This window comes from Dipodomys merriami, unplaced genomic scaffold, assembly GCF_024711535.1.
Source record: "Dipodomys merriami isolate MVZ:Mamm:240054 unplaced genomic scaffold, mDipMer1.0.p SCAF_202, whole genome shotgun sequence".
Lineage (NCBI taxonomy): Eukaryota > Metazoa > Chordata > Mammalia > Rodentia > Heteromyidae > Dipodomys > Dipodomys merriami.
The window spans coordinates 1,404,292-1,424,214 of NW_027203405.1; the positions used below are offsets into that span (position 1 = coordinate 1,404,292).

General features: G+C 52.6%; 1 protein-coding gene across 1 annotated transcript; it reads right to left on the reverse strand.

Annotated features, from left to right (window-relative positions):
* Nucleotides 1-123: 123 nt before the first annotated feature.
* P4hb (prolyl 4-hydroxylase subunit beta) lies at nucleotides 124-19,918 on the reverse strand. Its single transcript, XM_070031643.1, has 11 exons — nucleotides 19,705-19,918; nucleotides 18,492-18,698; nucleotides 15,854-15,987; nucleotides 15,602-15,739; nucleotides 6,998-7,102; nucleotides 6,760-6,885; nucleotides 6,311-6,511; nucleotides 4,857-4,977; nucleotides 4,554-4,735; nucleotides 2,574-2,660; nucleotides 124-1,016 (listed from the first exon to the last, which is right to left on the reverse strand). Exons 1-11 carry the CDS (start codon nucleotides 19,853-19,855, stop codon nucleotides 939-941), a joined length of 1,530 nt encoding a protein of 509 aa, XP_069887744.1. The 5' UTR covers nucleotides 19,856-19,918; the 3' UTR covers nucleotides 124-938.
* Between the last annotated feature and the right edge of the window lie 5 nt (nucleotides 19,919-19,923).

A 19,923-nucleotide genomic window follows, 5' to 3' on the forward strand; every position in this document is an offset into this window, starting at 1 on the left:
GTAATTGCAGTGACCAGCACCAGCCCCCCCCCCCCACCCGGGGCCAGACAGCTGTACCCGGGCTGGGCCTGTGGGGTGGCTGTACTTAGGAATGACATACACAAACACAGTAAAAGTAACAACTGGTACTAAAATTTCAACTTTATTTGGCCAATGTGTTCAATTCCAATATTGTGGTAGAAATGCCTGAAGAATGGGCATTGTCTGGTCAGTCCATGTCCTTGGCTCGGTCTCAGCCTGGGAGACCAACTGGAAGAAAGCCCGGTGGCCACAGAACAATGTGCCCACAGCAGATAGGTGCGGACTCCTGGCTTGAGAGCAGGGGACTTGTCCAGGGTCAGGGTCGCGGCACCCTCTCCTCCAAGCACGGCAGGCCCACACAGACAGGACCCAGACGTTTCCTTTAGCCAGAAACTGCAAAACCAGGCTGGCAGCACTGGCACAGGGTGGAGGAGAGCGACTGCGTCCAGCCCAGGCTTGTCCTTCCCATCCCAGGAGACTGGTGTCTCCCAGGGAGGCCTGGCCTCAGTGGAACAAATACCCTGATGTAGGGACATGCCTGAACGTCCCACACAGATGGAACTAAGTGAGACATTATCAGTGTGAGTTCCCAAACATTTAGCAAGCACTCAAGACGAAACTCATGTACAAAAAAGTACATCATGGTTTAAAAAATTAAGCCCATCAAGATGGGCTGGCCTGGAGATGAATCCCTTTCCAAAAATTGAAAAGCAAAGGAAGAGATGGGTGTAAGTGTACGCGTGTGTTAGAGTGAGTGTGGCTTTGGAAAGATCCCTGGGTTCCGAGGGTGCTCCCTCCTTGGGCAAGGGTCAGGCTCCGGAGCATGGGCTGCTGGGTGGAACAAGGCCCAGCAGGTCCAGCAGGCCCAGCATGGCCATGGAGGCGTCAGGTTGGGGTGCCCAGGTCTGTCTGCTCCATCACAGTTCATCTCTCACAGCTTTCTGATCATCATCTTCCTCCATGTCCGGCTCTAGGGCTTCTTCCAGGTCCAGGTCCTAGATCCATGGGGGGAGGGGGGGAGAGGAGAGGTGTGGTTCAAGGTCCCCGGAGGTATGGGAGCAGGAGGCCACACAGGAGCTGGCCTTCAGTCACAAGGGCAGCCAGTGCCGGTTGGGATGAGGCCTGGAGCCTCTTTGAGCAGAACAGGGCAGAAGGTGGTTGCCTACAAGGCAGCAGTAGAACTTCCCAAGGCAAGGCAAACACAGCCTAGCCCTCAGAACATGCAAAGGCTGTACCCCAAGGAGCCTGAGGAGGGAGCCCGACAGGGCCAGGCTCCAGTGACAGGGGCGGGGCAGCAGAGCGGCGGGGCAGCAGAGGGGCGGGGCAGCAGAGGGGCGGGGCGGCAGAGGGGCGGGGCGGCAGAGGGGCGGGGCGGCAGAGCGGCGGGGCGGCAGAGCGGCGGGGCAGCAGAGCGGCGGGGCGGCAGAGGGGCGGGGCGGCAGAGCGGCGGGGCGGCAGAGGGGCGGGGCAGCAGAGCGGCGGGGCAGCAGAGGGGCGGGGCAGCAGAGGGGCGGGGCGGCAGAGGGGCGGCAGAGCGGCGGGGCGGGGCAGCAGAGCGGCGGGGCGGGGCAGCCTCCGGCAGGAGGAGCCTCCATCCCTCCTGCAGTGCTTCCTTTGGGACAGTCCGCCCCGCCCCCCCCCTCACCTGTACTTCCAGGAGGGCCCTGCTGGCCCAAACACATTTCTTCCATTCTTGTGTGTGTACTGGCTCTGGAGCTTGAACTTAAGAGCCTGGGTGCTGTCCCTGAGCTTCTTTTGTACTAGCTCTACCACTTGAGCCACAGAGCCACTTCTGGCTTTTTCTGAGTTTAAGATAAGGAATCTTGTAGACTTTGACTAGGCTGGCTTTGAACTCCAAACTGCAGATCTCAGCCTTCTGATAAGCTTGGACTACAGGTGTGAGCCAGCAGCACCTGGCTTCCATTCTTGTTCCAGATGTCACTGACTGCCACCAATCCCCTGCTCTCAGAATCACCACCACTGTCACTGGACATGAGCTGACTTGGACAGGATGAAGTTAAAAGGTCAACCCATGTCCACGTTTTTTTTCTCTCCCAGTATCGGAATTTGAACTCTGGGCCTGATGCTTGCTTGGTCCACTGTAACCTGCCACTTGAGTTACACCTATAGCCCTTTTTACTACTTATCTTGTAGTCACACAGACTTTTTGGCTTGGACTGGCCTCAAATTGTGATCCTCGGCATCTAGCCTTAGTCGCCAGCCTCCAGAGCGGGTCTGTGCTGTGTGTGTGGTTCTGGGACTTGAGCTCAAGGCCTTGACTAGAGACCTAGACTTGCATCTGATGCCATCTGCTGAGCCATACCTCCACTCTCAGGCCTGAGCTCTTGCCTATTACTCAAGCCATACCTCCACTTCCAGGTTTTTGCTGGCTAATGGAAGATGAAGAATTAGACATCTGCCTCAGCTGGCTCTGAGCCTCTATCCTCAGGTCTCCACTCCTGAGTAGCCTGGACTAAAGGCACAAGCCACCAGTCTCCTGAGACCACACTGTTCCCAGAGGTTTGCCTTGGTGCCCATGTGACCATACTCACATCATCATCACCTGCCCCATCCTGGCCACCACTCTCCAAGAACTTCTTAAATCCGTCCAGCGTCCGCTCTCCATTATAATCGATGACCTGCAGGAAAAGGTGGGTGGGGTGAGGAACTGATCCTGATCCCTGGCTGGGAAGGCGTGGCTCCATCATTTCTCTAGGCCCAAAGAATAACACAATGCCCTTTACCCTTATTGGGTTTTCCATTGTTAAATCTGTTGTTTTTTTTGTCGGTCATGGGGACTTGAACTCTGGGCCTGGGCGCTGTCCCTCAGCTCTTCAGCTCAAGGCAAGCGCTCTACCACTTGAGCTACAGTGCCACTTCCGGTTTTCTGGTGGTTTATTGGAGATAGGAGTCTCATGGTCTCTACTGCCCGGGCTGGCTTTGAACCGCAATCCTCAGATCTCAGCCTCCTGAGTAGCTAGGATTACAGGTGTGAGCCACCAGCACCCGGCTGTTAAATCTGTTTTAACCAACTTTGTTGCTTTTCACTGAGAATTCATCAGGCTTCAGATGGTCATGGAAACCCAAGCTTATGTGAACCTGCGTGCCCCCTGGTTTCTATACAGGTCCTCCAGACCAACCTCTGCAGAGGGTCCCTAGACTGGCTGTTTCATCGATGTCCTTAAACCAGCAGAAAGGGGCTGGGAAGGTGGCTCAGTGGTAGAGCGCTTGCCTTGCATGCATAAGGCCCTGGGTTCCATTCCTCAGCACCACATAAGCAGAAAAGGCTGGAAATGGTGCTGTGGCTCAAGTGGTAGAGCGCTAGCCTTGGGCTGAAGAGCTGAGGGACAAAGCCTAGGACCAGACTTCAGGCCCCACAACCGAGGAAAAAAAAAAGAAAAAACAGCAGGAAGTATCAAGAGCTACTGTAGTTAGGGTTACCTCTTCTGAGGAGGATATGGTGCCTGTTAGTAAAACAGCAGGCCTGCAGGGAGCAGGATAAGCTGATAAAACAAAACCAGCCACACAATGAAATGGGGGCAGGAAGCTACAAAAGAATAAGTAGCCGGTTCAAAGCCAGCCCGGGTAGGAAAGTCCGTGAGACTCTTATCTCCAATAAACCACTAGAAAACCAGAAGTGGCACTGTGGCTCAAGCGGTAGAGTGCTCACCTTGAGCTGAAGAGCACAGAGACAGTGCCCAAGCCCAGAGTTCAAGCCCCACGACCAAAAAAAAAAAAAAAAAAAAAAAAAGAATGAGGAAGTAAAAAGGACAAGAGAATGGGGAAATGAGGACAGGACAGTAGACTGGCGTTACAGACACCCCTGGTGAGAGCACCCTCCAATTCTCACTCCTTAACCCCAGGCAGGCTCTGTAACCAGGAAGAAGGCACAGATGGACCAAGCGCCACGCTGCTGTGGAGTGTCTGACACCACCCTCTCTTCTTTATTTCTTTTGTAATAAACGTTCCTATTATCTTTCCTTTAAAAAAGGAAGGGAGCCAGGCGCTGGTGGCTCACGCCTGTATTCCTAGCTACTCAGGAGGCTGAGATCTGAGGATCACGGTTCAAAGCCAGCCCGGGCAGTAGAGACCGTGAGACTCCTATCTCCAATAAACCACCAGAAAACCGGAAGTGGCGCTGTAGCTCAAGTGGTAGAGCACTCGCCTTGAGCTGAAGAGCTGAGGGACAGCGCCCAGGCCCAGAGTTCAAGCCCCATGGCTGACCAAAAAAAATAAAAAAGGAAGGGAGGAGCTGGGCGCTGGTGGCTCCCGCCTGTAATCCCAGCTACTCAGGAGGCTGAGATATGAAGAGATTCTCATCTCCAGTTAACCACCAGAAAACAGAAGTGGTGCTATGGCTCAAAGTGATAGAGCACAAGCCTTGAACTGGAGACAGCGCCCAAGCCAGGAGTTGAAGCTCCACAATGGACAACAAAGGCAAACACACAGAGGGGAGCAGGCTTGGTCCTTAGAAGCTGCTGGTGCCTTACCAGCCCTACCCTCCGTGGTGGCAGGCCGCTGGGGAGGCGTACCTTTCTGTCTGCACTGGCTGGGAAGAACTTCAGGGTAGGGAAGCTGTGTACTTTGACCGCCTCCACCTCATTGGCTGTCGAGTCCATCTTGGCGATGACAATATTGTCATGGTCCTTGTATGTCTCTCCCAGTTTATCCCAGATGGGGGCCAGCTGCTTGCAGTGACCGCACCACGGTGCATCTGCAGGAGAGCAGTACTGAGGGCCAGCCCAGACACAGCTGTCTGTGGAGGCCTGCACTGAGCCCTGTGCCTCCCAGGCTGCCCCAAGGGAGCAAGCGGGAGGCTGGAGCCCTTCACTTACAGAACTCCACAAAGACGTTCTTCTTCTCATCAAAAGCAATCTCCTCAAAGTTCTTGCCAACTAGCACCTTGACAGGCTGCTTGTCCCAGTCTTCAGGTAGCTCCTGGCTCATCAGGTGGGGCTGGAGGGCAGAAACAGGACGGTCAGGGAGGGCTGTTCTCATTACCCCCCACACCTGGCCCAGGCCAGGCACCTGCTGCCCTCCTGAGGACACCAGAGCACATGTTGACTGGAAGCGAGCACGAGAAGGCTGAGCCCACAAGGCAGTGTCCACCTGGCTTTGGGGCTAACTTGCCATGATGACAGTGTAAGAGGGCTTCTCTACAGTCTCTGAGGAGTGGCTAAAGGAAAGGATACTGCTGAGCACACCTATAGTCCTAGCTACTCCGGAGGCTGAGATTTGCCTATTGCTGTTCAAAGCCAGCCTGGGCAAAAAAAAATTGAGGTTTTTAATCTCCAATAAACCACCAAAAAAGCTAGAAGTGGAGCTTTGGATCAAGCAGCAGAGCAAAAACAGCTCAGGGATAGTTCCCAGGCCCTGAGTTCAAGCCCCAGGACCAGCACAAAAAATAGAAATATTAAGCCAGGCACCAGTGGCCCACACCTGTAATCCTAGCTACTCAGGAGGCTGACACCTGAGACTCACGGTTCAAAGCCAGCCCGGGCAGGGAAGTCCGTGAAACTCTCATCTCCAATAAACCATCAAAAAACTGGAAGTAGTGATGTGGCTCAAGTGGTAGAGCGCTTGCCTTGAGCTGAAGAGCTGAGGGACAGCGCCCAGGCCCAGAGTTCAAGACCCACGACTGACCCCCCCCCCCCAAAAAAAAAGGGTACTAGTGATAAGCTTATGCCTGTAAACCTAGTGTCTTAGGAGCCTGAGATCTCAAAGGGGGTTCAAAGCCAGCTGGGCAAAAAAAATCTTTGAGAGCCAGGTGCCGTTAGTTCACGCCTGTAATCCTAGCTACTCAGGAGGCTTAAATATGAGGATCACGGTTCAAAGCCAGTCTGGGCAGGAAAGTCCGTGAGACTCTTATCTCCAATAAAGCACTAGAAAACCAGAAGCGGTAGAGTGCTCGTCTTGAGCTGAAGAGCGCAAGGACAGCGCTCAAGCCCAGAGTTCAAGCCCCATGACTGACAAAAAAAAAAAAAAGAAAGAAAAAAAAAATCCTTAAGAATCTATCTCCAATATGACCAGCAAAGAGTAGGTCTAGAGGCATAGCTCAAGCAGTCATCAGTCAAGCAAGGAAGTAAGGCCAAGTCTCTAAGTTCAAACCTAATAGCAGCAAAGGAAAACAAAAACAAAAACAAAAAGGAATGGAGACTTCACACTACCATGTACTCTGTGTCAGAACCTGGTGTTGATGTGTAAGAGTCAGAGACAGTAGAATCCAGCCCCCCACAGGTGGGCGCTGCTCTGTAAGGTGGGCTGCAGTCAGCCCAACTAGGCCTGGCACCTTGATCTTGCCCTCCAGGAAGTGGTGGCAGAACTCTGTGATCTTCTCAGCTGTCAGCTCATCTGACTCAGGCTTGTACTTGGTCATCTCCTCCTCCAGGGTGATGAGCCGCACAGCCGGGCACTCCTCCTTCTTTAGGCCAAAGAACTCGAGGATGCGCTGGTTATCAGCATGGTCGCTGTCGATGAAGATAAACAGGATCTTGGGGGAGAAAAAGCACACTGAGATGGGCCCTACACAGGGCCCCACCCAGAAGCAGCTGGTGCCCTTGGAACCATTCTCTCCACATCAGACTCTGGGTCTGAGCAGAAAAGAAGTGGTTGGGGGAGCGGGGCTGGCCCCTTGGGTCCCAAACACCCACATTCAAGAGGCAGCCACAGAAGGCCTGAGGCCTCTAAGTCCTAGGAGAAGCCTTGCAGTCTGGCAAGGTCACAAGCCCAGGAGCCCACCTTGCCCTTGAAGCCCTCAGCTGCTTTCTTGAAGTTGCTCAGTTTGCCATCGTAGTCAGACACGCTCTTGGGCAGGAACAACAGGATATGCGTCTTGATTTCACCCCCAAATATCTTGGGAGCTGTCTGTTACAAATGCAACTTACTGTTACTGGATCAGAGCCACAAACGGAGCTAGGATAGAATATTCTCCCAGTGGCCTCAGGGAGACCAGACACTTGGACAGTGGTAACCCCACCTGCTCAGTGAACTCGATGACCAGAGGCAGCTGGTTGTGCTTGATGAAGTCCAGCAGGTTCTCCTTGGTGATCTCCCCCTCAAAGTTGTTCCGTCCTTCATCAAACTGGGGACAGAAAGAAGGCTATGAGCATGGCTGCCCAGGCTGCCCCCGGGGACGAGCGCAGACTACCCAGCTTGGCCAAGCAGTGTCTGCTGGTCTCCGCAATGAGGGCAGACACATTCCTTCCCTGACAGCCTAGCCTGGATTCAGCCATCACCCTGTGGCCACCACAAGTCTAGAAACTGGCTTCAGGCCCACAGCTCAAGCGAGTGGTTCACAGTCCTTCAGTTACCCAACTGTAGGGCACAGGCAGAAGTGCTACAGGAATGACTGGACCCTGCCCCCACAGGCCAGACAGAGGCCCCACCGCGGCGGCCTGCCCAGGGCCTTCTCAAGATGGAGGAGGCCCCTATACAGCTGCAGAAGCTGCGAACTAAGAACTGTGCTGACGCCGTCTTTGCCCACAGGTCAAGACCTAACTGTTGTCTGCTACAGAGGTGGTATGATGGTGTGTGATGTGTGTGTACTGGGGCTTAAACTCAGGGCCTTTACACTCAAGCTGATATTCTACCACTTGAGCCATAGCTGCACTTCTGGCTTTTTGCTGGATATTTGGAGATAAGCTTCTCATAGAATTTTGAATTATAATCTTCGGATTTTCACCTCCTGGGTAGCTAGGATTATAGCAGTGAGCACCAGCATCAGCTGGTGGTTAGGTCTTACGTCCATTACTTCATCTCCAAACGCATTCCCACAGCTATGGCTCATGGCCCCCACTCTTGGAGTATCTGCATGGCTGGGGCTACTTTGTAGTCCAAGCTAACCCTGAACTCATTCTTTGTGCTGCCACCACCCAAACATGGGATGGTGAGCACACATCGCACACCCAGCGTACTCTTACATTTGTTGGGGCTTCTGGTGGGTTTGAACTCAGGACTTAATGCTTAGGCCATGCCCCCAGATCTTTTGACTTTAGGTCTTTTTCCCAGGTAAGGTCTAACAAGGTTTTGCCTGGGCAGGCCTCCTTCCTCCGTCTTCCTGGGGCAGGGACTGCAGCCGTAGGCTACAATCCCTAGCCTGTATACCACCATGCCTAGCCTTTCAGCTTTTGTTTCCTTAATTAGCTTACAGAATAGATTTCAGTGTTCTAATTCCATGTTTACAATGTATTCAATCAATCAGCCCTTCTATCACTGTCCCTTCTCCCCTATGAACACTTGTGTATATTACTGGTGTGAGCCACTGACATTTGGCTATATTTGTGTGTATATGTGCATGCACACACATGCAAGCAGGTATCAGGGCATGAACTCGGCCTTACATTCTTGTTCATGGCAGTTGAACTACTCAAGCCATACCTCTAGCCCTCAGCCTTTTTTTTTTTTTTTTTTTTTTGATTGTGGGGCTTAAACTCTGGGCCTGGTCACTGTCCCTCAGCTCTTCAGCTCAAGACAAGAGCTCTACCACTTGAGCCACAGCACCACTTCCAGTGTTCTAGTTAATTGGAGATCAGAGTTCCACAGACTTACTGCCCAGGCTGGCTTTGAACCACGGTCCTCAGGGTCTTAGCATCCTGATAGGATAACAGGTGTGAGCCCCCTGTGCCCGGCTAAGCTTTTTTTTTTTCTTTTGGTCTTTTCTTTTTTGGACTGAGGATTGAACCCAGGATGTTGCAATTGCTAGGCAAACACTTTGCTACTGAGCTACTTCCTAGCCCAGGCCTAGCCTTTTTGTTGAGATGAGGTCTTGTTAACTTTTTTCTGGGCTAGCCTCAAAGGTCAATTGCTTTTTGTTTTTATTTCTGCCAATTCTGGGGCTTGAACTCAGGGTCTGGGCACTGTCTTTGAACTTCTTTTGCTCAAGACCAACACTCTACCACTTGACTCACAGCACCACTTCTGGCTTTGTGTATGTGGTTCTGAGGAATCAAACCCAGGGCTTCATGCATACTAGACAAGTATTCTACCACAAAGCCACATTCCCAACCCATCTCAATTCTTCTGTTCTCTGCCCCTGAAGTAAACATGTGCCACCATACCTAGTCTTACTACTAAAAAAAAATTTTTTTTTTGGTTGGTCATGGGGCTTGAACTCTGGGCCTGAGTGCTGTCCCTCAGCTCTTCAGCTCAAGGCTAGCGCTCTACCACTTGAGCTACAGCGCCACTTCCGGTTTTTTGGTGGTTTATTGGAGATAAGAGTTTCACAGACTTTCTTGCCCGGGCTGGCTTTGAACAGAGATCCTCAGATCTCAGCCTCCTGAGTAGCTAGGATTACAGACGTGAGCCACCGGTGCCCGCCTTACTGAAATTTTTTGTGTGTGCCATACTGGGGCTTGAAACTCAAGATCTCTAGCCTGTTTTTCGTCGATCATGGGGCTTCAACTCTGGGCCTGGGTTCTGTCCCTGAGCTCTTCAGCTCAAGGTTAGTGCTCTACAACTTCAGCCACAGCACTACCTCAAGTTTTCTGGTGCTTCATTGAAGATAAGAGTCTCACAGACTTTCCTGCCTAGGCTGGCTTAGAACCACGATCCTCAGATCTCAACTTCCTGAGTAGCTAGGATGACAGGCGTGAGCCATCAGTGTCTAGCCATTACTCTTGAGTAGTTTTGATTCAGGTTGGTTGGATCTAAGGTTGTGGTAAGCAGAATATACTCATCTCTTCACAGCTGCCAATTCACGTTGTACTTCAAGAACAGAAATGGCGCTGTGGCTTAAGTGATAGAGCAGGGACAGTGGCCAGGTCGAGTTCAAGCCCCACAACGAAGAAAAAAAAAAAAAAAAAAAAAAGCCTCCAAGCCCTGTGCGGGTGCCCTGTATGTGGGGCCCTGTGCACGGCATGCTGCTTCTCCTCTACCCAGGAGGTGTGGGCTTCCAGGCACCCGCTCTACTCATCCCAGTGTAGCCAGTGGGGAGAGGGGAACAGGATAAGAAGAACAAGCCAGGGAGAACGCTGAGAGTCATTTGAAATTGAGCCAGGCTCTAGTGGTTCACGTCTGAAGAGGCTCAGATCTGGGGACTGCAGTTTGAAGCCAGCTTAGGTAGAAACATCTAACAATTCTCTCTCCAATTCTAGGCTAGTATGGCTCCAGTGGTAGCGGCACCAGTGAAAAGCCAAGCAAGAGTGCAAGGTCAGGCTGGCATGGTGGCTCATGCCTGTCATCCTACCTACACAGAAGGCTGAGACCTAAGACCACTGGTTTGGAAGCCAGTCAGGGCCAGGAAATTCCATTGAGACTCTTAACTAAGTAACTACCAAAAAAACCCAGAAGTAGAGCTGTTGCTCAAGTAGCAAAGCACTGAACTTGAGTGCTGGCACACACTCAAAACTGCTGAGCTTCAGGCCAAGGCGCCCCCCACCCACCCACACCCCGCAGTGGGCAGGGCCCAGACCTACAGGTCCTATGTGAAGCTAGAACCCTCCCCAGGAAGACCACGTCTCTACTCGCCCAAGCATGAGTAGTACAGCTGAATACTTTTGTCCAGCTATGATCCAGGGAACCTCAGCACATGACAATCATTCAGCCTATTTGGGTAAAAACAAACAGTTCCTATTTAAGGAAAGAGGCCAGAGGCAGCCTGATTGGGGACCCTGTCTCAAGACTACAGTGACTGCCTACATCTGTCCCAGACACGAATCCTGCTGTACCACAGTAACATATCATGGAAAGGCCAAATACTGAAGACTGGAAGAGGCTGCTGGTCCTGTCTTCACTCATAACTTCCTCAAATAAAAAATGAAGCAGAAATCATCATAAAAACATGGATTAAGGGGCTGGGAAGGTGGCTCAGTGGTAGAGCACTTGCCTTGCATGCCTGAGGCCTTGGGTTCGATTCCTCAGCACCACATAAGCAAAAAGAAAAAAGCCAGAAGTGGCGCTGTGGTGGCTCAAGTGGTAGAGCGCTAGCCTTGAGCTGAAGAGCTCAGCGACAGCGCCCAGGCCCAGAGTTCAGGCCCCACGACTGGACCCCCCCCCCCAAAAAAAAAACATGAATTAACCTAGGCACTGGTGGCTCACGCCTGTAATCCTAGCTACTCAGGAGGCTGAGATCTGAGAACACGGTTCAAAGCCAGCCCGGGCAGGAAAGCCCGTGAGACTAATCTCCAAGTAACCACTCAGAAAACTGGAAGTGACGCTATGGAGCTCAAGTGGTAGAGCGCTCGCCTTGAGCTGAAGAGCTGAGGGACAGCGCCCAGGCCCGGGGTGTGGGGGCGGCGGGGGTGGGGTGGGGGATCCGACGGCAGGGGACGGGGACTAGTCGCTCAATAACTGACAGCTCTACTGCCCCCCCACAACCCTCCAGCAAAACTGAGTAGAAAGTGGCTGGCCACACCAGAGCTGGGCTCCCTCACGGGCCCCCTGGGGAAGCATCAGCCCTTCCAGGTACCCACATCAGTCCTGAGCACACAGGAAAGAGGCTCAGCATCCTCACAAGTGAGGAGTATAGGCAGGAAAGAGGAATCTGATGGAGGAGGGGGGTGGGAGTGTGCGCAGTGGTCGAGTGATCTGCGATGGAGCCTGTGTCATGACTTCTGACCCTCACAGCACCACCCTATTGTGTCTGAGCCACTGCAATGCAGGAGGCAAGCCACCACGAATCAGCCCCGCCCCTGGACAGTGACCAGCCTGATGGACACCAGAAACTGAGGCAGAAGAAAAGAGACACACAACTGCCGGGCATGGTGGCTGCAAAGGTTCCTGGAGCCCAGGAGATGGTACCACCCTGGACAGCTTAGTCAGACTCAAGCCCAGCCTGCCTCAACAGCACATCTACCACACACTCCATTCCGTGAAGGCAAAGCAAGGAAAGGTCCTTCAAGCCTCCCAGGACCCCCGGTGCACAGCGCAGGGCAGGCTACGCATGGACTGAACAGGTCTCCATGTTTCTGCAAGTCTCAGCGAATCCGCCTTACAACCTTAACTTTTGGATGAGACTCAAGAGTTAATATCACAACCAGGTGCTGGTGGCTCACACCTGTCATCCAAGCCACTCAGGAGGCTGAGATCTGAAGACTGCAGTTTAAAGTCAGGCCAGGCAGGACTCTTATCTCCAGTTAACCACCAAAAGAGTCAGAAATAGAACTGTGGCTTAGCAGGGTGCCGGTGGCTCAGGCCTGTCATCCTAGCTACTCAGGAGACTGAGATCTGAGGATCGCAGTTCAAAGCCAGCCCAGGCAAGAAAGTCCATGAGACTCTTATCTCCAATGAACTACTAGAAAATCGGAAGTGGCGCTGTGGCTCAAGTGGTAGAGAATTAGCCCCCAGAGTTCATGACCCACAACAAAGAAAAGAAAAAAGAGAAAGACTGATAGCCTCAAAACATCTCATTTTCTCTTTTTTACTCGGACCAGGATTTAAACTCAGGGATCATTTCTTTCTCTTTTCTCTACTTCCCCCACCCTGCTTCAGCACTGGGACCCCTGTGAACCCCCAAGTTAATTGCAAGTACGAGTCTCTCAGATTTTTATGTCTAGGCTGACTTCAAACTACAATCTTCATGTTTCAGTCTCCTGAATAGCTAGGATTTGTAAGTGTGAGCCACTGGTTTCTGGTTTTGAAACACTTCTATCAACTGCAGCTAGAACATCCTGATTTTTCTAGTCAGGCATCTAAGTAAAATTTCCTTACATAGCCAGTTGCCAGTGGCTCACACCTGTAATCCCAGCTACTCAGGAGGCTGAGGTCTGAGGATCACAGTTCAAAGTCAGCCTGGACAGGTACGCCCAAGTGCTTCTCATCTCCAATTAACCACCAAAAAGACATGGATCTGTGGCTCAAGCGGTAGAACACTAGCCTTGAGCAAAAAAAGTTCAGGGACAGCAACCAGGCCAGGCCCCAAGCTCAAAATAAATAAATAAATAAATAAAATGACAAGCTGGGTGCTGGTGGCTAATAGATGGAATAACCCTAGCTACTCAGGAAGCTGAGCTCTGAGGATCACAGTTCCAAACCAGCCCAGGCAGGAAAGTTCATGAAACTCTCATCTCAAATTAACCAGTAGATTCTTTGTTGCTTTGTATGTCCCTTCCCCAAGGTATAACCCCTGCTTTCATTGTATTTGATGTTGGTATAATTTGGGGAGGGGAAGGGCAAAAACAAATTGTTTAAATAGGGATACAGGTGGACCCATTGCAACAATGAGATGTACAAGTCGTTATGTCGAAAAACGAACTTTACAACTTTTTTTTGGGGGGTGGGGAATGGGAAGAGGAAACAAAGGAGGAGGCAACAGTGCTCAATAAGAAATGTACTCTATGGAAGTGGCACTGTAGCTCAAGTGGTAGAGCGCTCGCCTTGAGCTGAAGAGCTGAGGGACAGCGCCCAGGCCCAGAGTTCAAGCCCCACGACCGACAAAAAAAAAAGAAAAGAAAGAAATGTACTCTACCTTGTCCATGTAATTGTAACCTCTTTGTACAGTATTTTCACAATAAAAATAAAAATTAACCACCAGAAAACCAGAAGTGAATGAAATGTGGTTCAAAGTGGAAGAGCACTAGCCCAAGGTAAAAAAGCCTAGGAACAGTGCCTAGGCCCAGAGGTCAAGCCACATGACTGACCACAAAAGTCCTTAGAGGTCACTCAGCCCTCAACCTGAGATGTCTTTTCAGAGCCATAATACATATAACAAGATGACGTAAAGGTTTCCAAACCAGGTGGCCACTGCTGCATACAGTATGACCTTCTAATATAGGCTCAGTGCTCTACAACAGTCCTCTGACTACAAACAGGACAGAACAGCACTCCATGGATCCTATTCCCCAGACTGCCCCCTCACTCCCTTGGTCTTTCGAAATTTCTTCCCCTCTTCTGCCTGGGCGGTACCCACATCCAAACACAGCTGTGCTCCAGGAGCAGCCACCATACCAGCACCCCCAGGAATGCAGTCACATCTATCCCTGTAACAGGGACATGGCTAAGAAGCACTCCACTTCTAAAGAGGGACGTAGGGCAGGGTACCTGGCTTTGCCAAATGGATGGGGACACATACCTAGGGAGCTAATGCTCCACAACTTCTGTTTGGGGTGAGGAAAAGTTCTGGAAATAGAACAGTCCTGGAAACAAGATGCATGGCACTGTGAATGTCATTAATGCCACCAAATTAAGCACTTAAAAATGGCAAAAAGGGCTGGGCGCTGGTGGCTCACGCTTGTAATCCTAGCTACTCAGGAGGCTGAGATCTGAGGATCACGGTTCAAAGCCAGCCCGGGCAGGAGAGACCGTGAGACTCCCCTCTCCAATAAACCACCAGAAAACCGGAAGTGGAGCTGTAGCTCAAGTGGTAGAGCGCTCGCCTTGAGCTGAAGAGCTGAGGGACAGCGCCCAGGCCCAGAGTTCAAGCCCCAGGACTGACGTCCCCCCCCCCCCCAAAAAAAAAAGGCAAAAAGGGAGGCTGGGAAAGGTGGTTTAGAGATAGAGTTTTTGCCTAGCATGCATGTGACCCTGGTTTCGATTCCTTAGTGCCACGTAAGCAAAAAATAATTAAAAAAAAAAAAGTTGAGAGGCTGGGAATGTGGCTCAGTGGTAATACTGCTTGCCTAGCATGCATGAAGTCCTGGGTTTGGTACCTCAGTACCATAGAAACATAAAAAGCCACAAGTGGTGCTATGGCTCAAGTGGTAGAGTACAGCCCTGAGCAAAAAAAAGTTCAGGGCTGAGAATGTGGCTCAGTGGTGGAATACTTGCCTGCCATGCATGAAGCCCTGGACTTGATTCCTCAGTACCAATATAAACAGAAAAGGCCAGAAGTGGTGCTGTAGCTCAGGTGGTAGAGCAGTAGCCTTGAGCCAAAGAAACTCAGGGAAGCCCGGTGCTGGTGGCTCACACCTGTAATCCTAGCTACTCAGGAGGGTGAGATCTGAGGATCACAGTTCAAAGCTAGCCCAGACAAGGAACATCTGTGAGACTCTGATCTCCCAATTAACCCCTAGAAAACCAGAAGTGGTGCTGTGGCTCAAGTTGTAGAGCTCTAGCCTTGAGCTGCAAGAGCTCAGGGACAGCACCCAGGCCCTGAGTTCAAGCCCCAGTACTGGGAGAAAAGAAAAAAGTTAAGGGGCTGGGAAGGTGGCTCAGTGGTAGAATGTTTGCCTTGCATGCATGAGGGTCCTGGGTTCGATTCCTCAGCACCACATAAGCAGAAAACGTCAGAAGTAGCACAAGTGGTAGAGCGCTAGCCTTGAGCTGAAGAGCTGAGGGACAGCGCCCAGGCCCAGAGTTCTAGCCCCACAACCGACAAAAAAAGAAAAAAAAAGTTGAGAAGGCCAACTCTGTCACACATGTCTTGCCATAACTGAAAACAAAAAGCTACCGGTCAAAAGCAGCAGCTCCCTGTGCTGCTCAGAGATCCACACTGGCTGCTACAGAAAACTGCCAATTGCCTTGTGCTCCACCGTCCAAAGGCCACAGTGAGACGGTGCAACAAGGACCCATGACGATTACAGCCTTGACCCAGCACCCAGCGCGGGGCTCGGTTTTGTCGGCCATCAAGAAAGCAACACCTCCCCCTGCAGACCAAACCTGCCCTGCCCTGCCCTGCCCTGCCCTGGGGAAGCCACAGGCCACTCACCTTCTTAAAGAGGACCACCCCGTCTTTGCTGAGTTGGTATCTGGAGAACACGTCACTGTTGGACGTGATCCCAAAGGGTATGTCATCAATGGTCTCTGCTGCTAGCAAGAACTGCTTGGCAAAGTCCGACTCCACATCCTGGAAGGAGGAGAGTAAGAGGTGCTACCAATCCATGCCAAGGACAGCAGCAAGACAGACACCGTGGGCCAAGGTGCAGGAATCCCCTGAACAACAACAGCGAACTGTTACTACCTTGAAGAACCCGATGACGGTCACCTCGCTGGACTCCACCAGGGACTCTGCTGCTGCCGCGTCGGCCAGCGTGGTTGCGGCGGGGCCTGTGCGCTTCTTCAGCCAGTTCACGATGTCATCGGCCTCTCGGCCAGCTAGACCCCAAACAAGTAGTTCCCTCATGACACAGCACCACCCACCATGCCCGGCCCCCACTTGCCTGAGCTGTGCCCACGGGGCTGAGGACCCTTGGAGCAAGTTTCCTGCCTTCCCACAGGGTGTCTCTGAGCCCAATGCCTGACCCTGTGCTTCAAGGGTGAAGCGTGGTCACCTGTGGCACACAGGACCAGGACCACCCTTTCCCTGTATCGCTCTGCATTTTCTTTCTGCGGATGTGGAACTAGTTTCTCACACAGCGCTTTCACACCTAGCTATACCCACGGGTAGGGATGTGGTTAGTCAACTTCAATGCCAGTTCTACCACCTTGAAAACAGGCTCAACCTGACCCTGTCTGACACCCTCAAATAGGCCAGGCCTTCCTGTCCAGTGCCTGCTCTACCCATAACTAGAGAAAGACGATGCCGTTTTGTACCACCCAGAGCAGACACAGCAAGGAGGAGGCCTGTGAGGCAGAGGCTTTGAAGCCCTGTTTTCCTCTACTCCTGCGCTTCAGTACCTGGACCAACCAGGACAGAGAAGCACGTACAATTCTCAGAAGGTGCAGCTCAGTGCCAACAAAAAGCTGAATTACCAGCTAAAAGTGGACTTGAGAGAAGCCTTCGCATCCACAAAACCCAGTCCCAGTAACGAACCATGGTAGCTGAGTCCATGTACATTGCTTTTTTGTTGTTGTTGTTGGTCATGGGGCTTGAACTCTAGGCACAGGTACTGTCCCTATCTCTTCAGCTGAAGGCTACCACTCTACCACAACACCACTTTCCGTTTTCTGGGGGTTTACTGGAGATAAGAGTCTCATAGGAGCTGGGCGCGGTGGCTCGCGCCTGTAATCCTAGCTACTCAGGAGGCTGAGATCTGAGGATCGCAGTTCAAAGCCAGCCCGGGCAGGAAAGTCCATGAGACTTTTTTTTTCTGGGGGGTCTGGTCTTGGGGCCTGAACTCTGGGCCTGGGTGCTGTCCCTCAGCTCTTCAGCTCAAGGCTAGTATTCTACCACTTGAGCCACAGCGCCACTTCCGGCTTTTTTCCCCCCTGCTTATGTGGTGCTGAGGAATCGAACCCAGGGCCTCATGCATGCAAGGCAAGTGCTCTACCACTGAGCCACCTTCCCAGCCCCTCCATGAGACTCTTTTTTTTTTTTTTTTTTTTTTTTTGGTCGGCCCTGGGGCTTGAACTCTGGGCCTGGGCGCTGTCCCTCAGCTCTTCAGCTCAAGGCGAGCGCTCTACCACTTGAGCTACAGTGCCACTTCCGGTTTTCTGGTGGTTTATTGGAGATTGGAGTCTCACTGTCTCTCCTGCCCGGGCTGGCTTTGAACCGTGATCCTCAGATCTCAGCCTCCTGAGTAGCTAGGATGACAGGCTTGAGCCACCAGCGCCCGGCTCCTGAGACTCTTATCTCCAATTAAAAAAAAAAAAAAAAACACTAGAAAACCAGAAGTGATGCTGTGGCTCAAGTGGTAGAACACTCGTTTTGAGCTGAAGAGCACAGGACGGCGCCCAAGTCCAGAGTTTAAGCCCCAGGAACGACCAAAAAAAAAAAGAGTGTCACAGAAGAAAGAGTGTCCCAGAAAAACAAGTGTCACAGACTTTCCTGCCGGGGCTGGCTTTAAATCATGATCCTCAGATCTCAGCCTCCTAAATAGCTAGGATTATAGGCATGAACCACCACCAGCACCCCACAAACATGTTGCATTCTATGCAGGAACAAACAGCCAGTTATGAGACAACCAGAGCGGCTAAGCTGAACAGGATGAAGATACTCCAGAGGACATTTGACTAATTATACTGGCAAGCAGGCCGCAGGCTGCCCACCACTTAGGTCTGACAGATGTCCTGTGAAACTGGTTTTAGAGATATACAAGCCCCAGTAACTATTTGCCTATATCACAGCCCAGCCTCCACCAAAGCCAGTTTGAAGTTGGCCAAGTGTTGGCTGTGCAGCTTCAGGTTAAGGTCTGTGCTAGATGCCGTGACTGTAAAGCCCAGCCTCCACCTATGGACGGGTCCAGCGAGGGCAGTGCTTGGCTTGGGCTAGCACACAAGTAGTGACAGCAAGTATCACCTAAGTGTTCCTGTTACACTCTTGCTCCTCAAAATGACAACTTAGAGCCTGTGTGGTCAGAGTGGCACTGGCCTCCCCCTCCTCCCTGTCCATCACAGACAAGCACCTGCGGGCTGCCCAGGATGTCCCCTAAACAGCACCATCTACCTAGATGGTCTCCAAAGGGCAGACTTGGTTTTGGGGAGGGGGGATCTGAGACCAAGACTCAAACTTGTTATCTGCCACTTCTGCTCATGAGCTAGCACTCAACCAACTGAGCCACGCTTCCAACCCCGAGAACTTTCATGGGACTTTCAGGTGCAGAAGCAGATGGAGACCTCAGTTCAGAATAGGGCCCCCAACTCTCAGACATGCCATGAGCTGAGCCTTCTGTTAGTGTCCAGGGTCTCAGGCAGCGTTAGGGGCAGGGCCACTGTCACACCTGTGTACTCCTTGGGGGAGGCTGTGTCTCCATTCTTGAAGAACTTGATTGTCGGATAGCCACGGACACCGTACTGCTGGGCCAGATCAGACTCTTCAGTGGCATCTACCTTTGCCAGCCGGATCTCTGAGCCTTCTGCTTTCAGCTTCCCGGCTGCTTTGGCGTACTCAGGAGCTAGAGCTTTGCAGTGACCACACCAAGGAGCAACTGAAAAAGAAAGCAGGATGCTGGAGAGCAGCCCTTGATCCATACCCACAGCTTCTCCTTCCAACTCCCTTTATAAAGACCTTATCAGCACAACAGATAACCCCTTGCGCACTCAAGAGGCTGGGCTGATAGCTGGTACTCTTGGGCAATACCAGGACAGAGGCCATGGGTGACAAACCAACATGGACCTCTACTCTGCCCCGTCACCACCAGTACAGGAAGACAAGTCCTCCAATGATTCATAACTTCCTATTACCTGGAGGCAAAAAACTAGTGTGTTCCCAGGACTTTCCTTTTAAGAATCCAGGAGAGCCGGGGGTGTGGCTCAAACCTCAGAATGCTTAGATAGCAAGTCAAAGGCCCTGAGTTCAAACCCCATTTTCTCTGTCCCACCTGCCCCCACCAAAAAAAGACCCAACAAAACCCAAACAAAGTTAAGAGGCTGATGCCCCAGCCCTACACCTACCCAGAACTAGTCCCATATGTACACATCTGTGCACCCGAACTCAGACGCACACCTAAAGCTAGTTGTTCTCTACTTAGTGCGGGAACCGGACAATCTGTCAATGAGGGCTACCAGGATGGTTGGGAGCAAGACTCCGCAAGCGCAGCTCAAGGACTTGGGGTTTGGCTTGCTTTGCGAGGGAGACCTGAGTGCCAGGTTCGGGGCGGAGGCAGCAGGAGCGGGGTAACCCCGGGCCAGCCCAGGTGAGGAAAGGAACAGGGGCGAGCTGTGAATCCCGTCTGGTTCGCGGGTAACCCAGGGGCCCTGCCACGCGGACGCGGGCACAAAGACACCCTGCAAGGCCGGCAGGAGGCCCCGCCGGGCCGGGCCGGGCCGGGCCGCGGTGCGCGGGGCCCGGGAGGACGGGGCCGGCGCGCCCTCGAGGCGCCCGGGAAGCCAGGGCCGGGCGGCGCGAGGCGGCTCCGGGAGGGGGTTCGGGGCTGGGGTCTGGGAGGCGGGGCCCGCCCGCCGCCCGCCGCCCGCCGCCCGCCGCGCACTCACAGAACTCCACCAGCAGGTACTTGTGCGCCGACAGCGCCTCCGCGAAGTTGCTCTTCTTCAGCACCAGGACGTTGTCCTCCTCCTCGGGGGCGTCGGCGCCCACCCGGGCCGCCGCGGCCAGGGCGAGGCACAGCAGAGCTCGGGCCAGCATAGCGGACGTCTCAGCGGGCCGGGAGGTTCGGTTAGCGACGCCGGGACAGCCGAGGGGACGAGAGCGCG

Excerpts from the sequence above, each read along its gene's own strand:
- P4hb (XM_070031643.1), bottom strand. The coding sequence starts at position 19,855 with ATGCTGGCCCGAGCTCTGCTGTGCCTCGCCCTGGCCGCGGCGGCCCGG. Across the intron at positions 4,978-6,310 it reads TCCTGGAGGGCAAGATCAAG|CCCCACCTGATGAGCCAGGA; the intron begins GTGCCAGGCCTA and ends TCTGCCCTCCAG. Across the intron at positions 1,017-2,573 it reads ATGGGGCAGGTGATGATGAT|GACCTGGACCTGGAAGAAGC; the intron begins GTGAGTATGGTC and ends CCATGGATCTAG.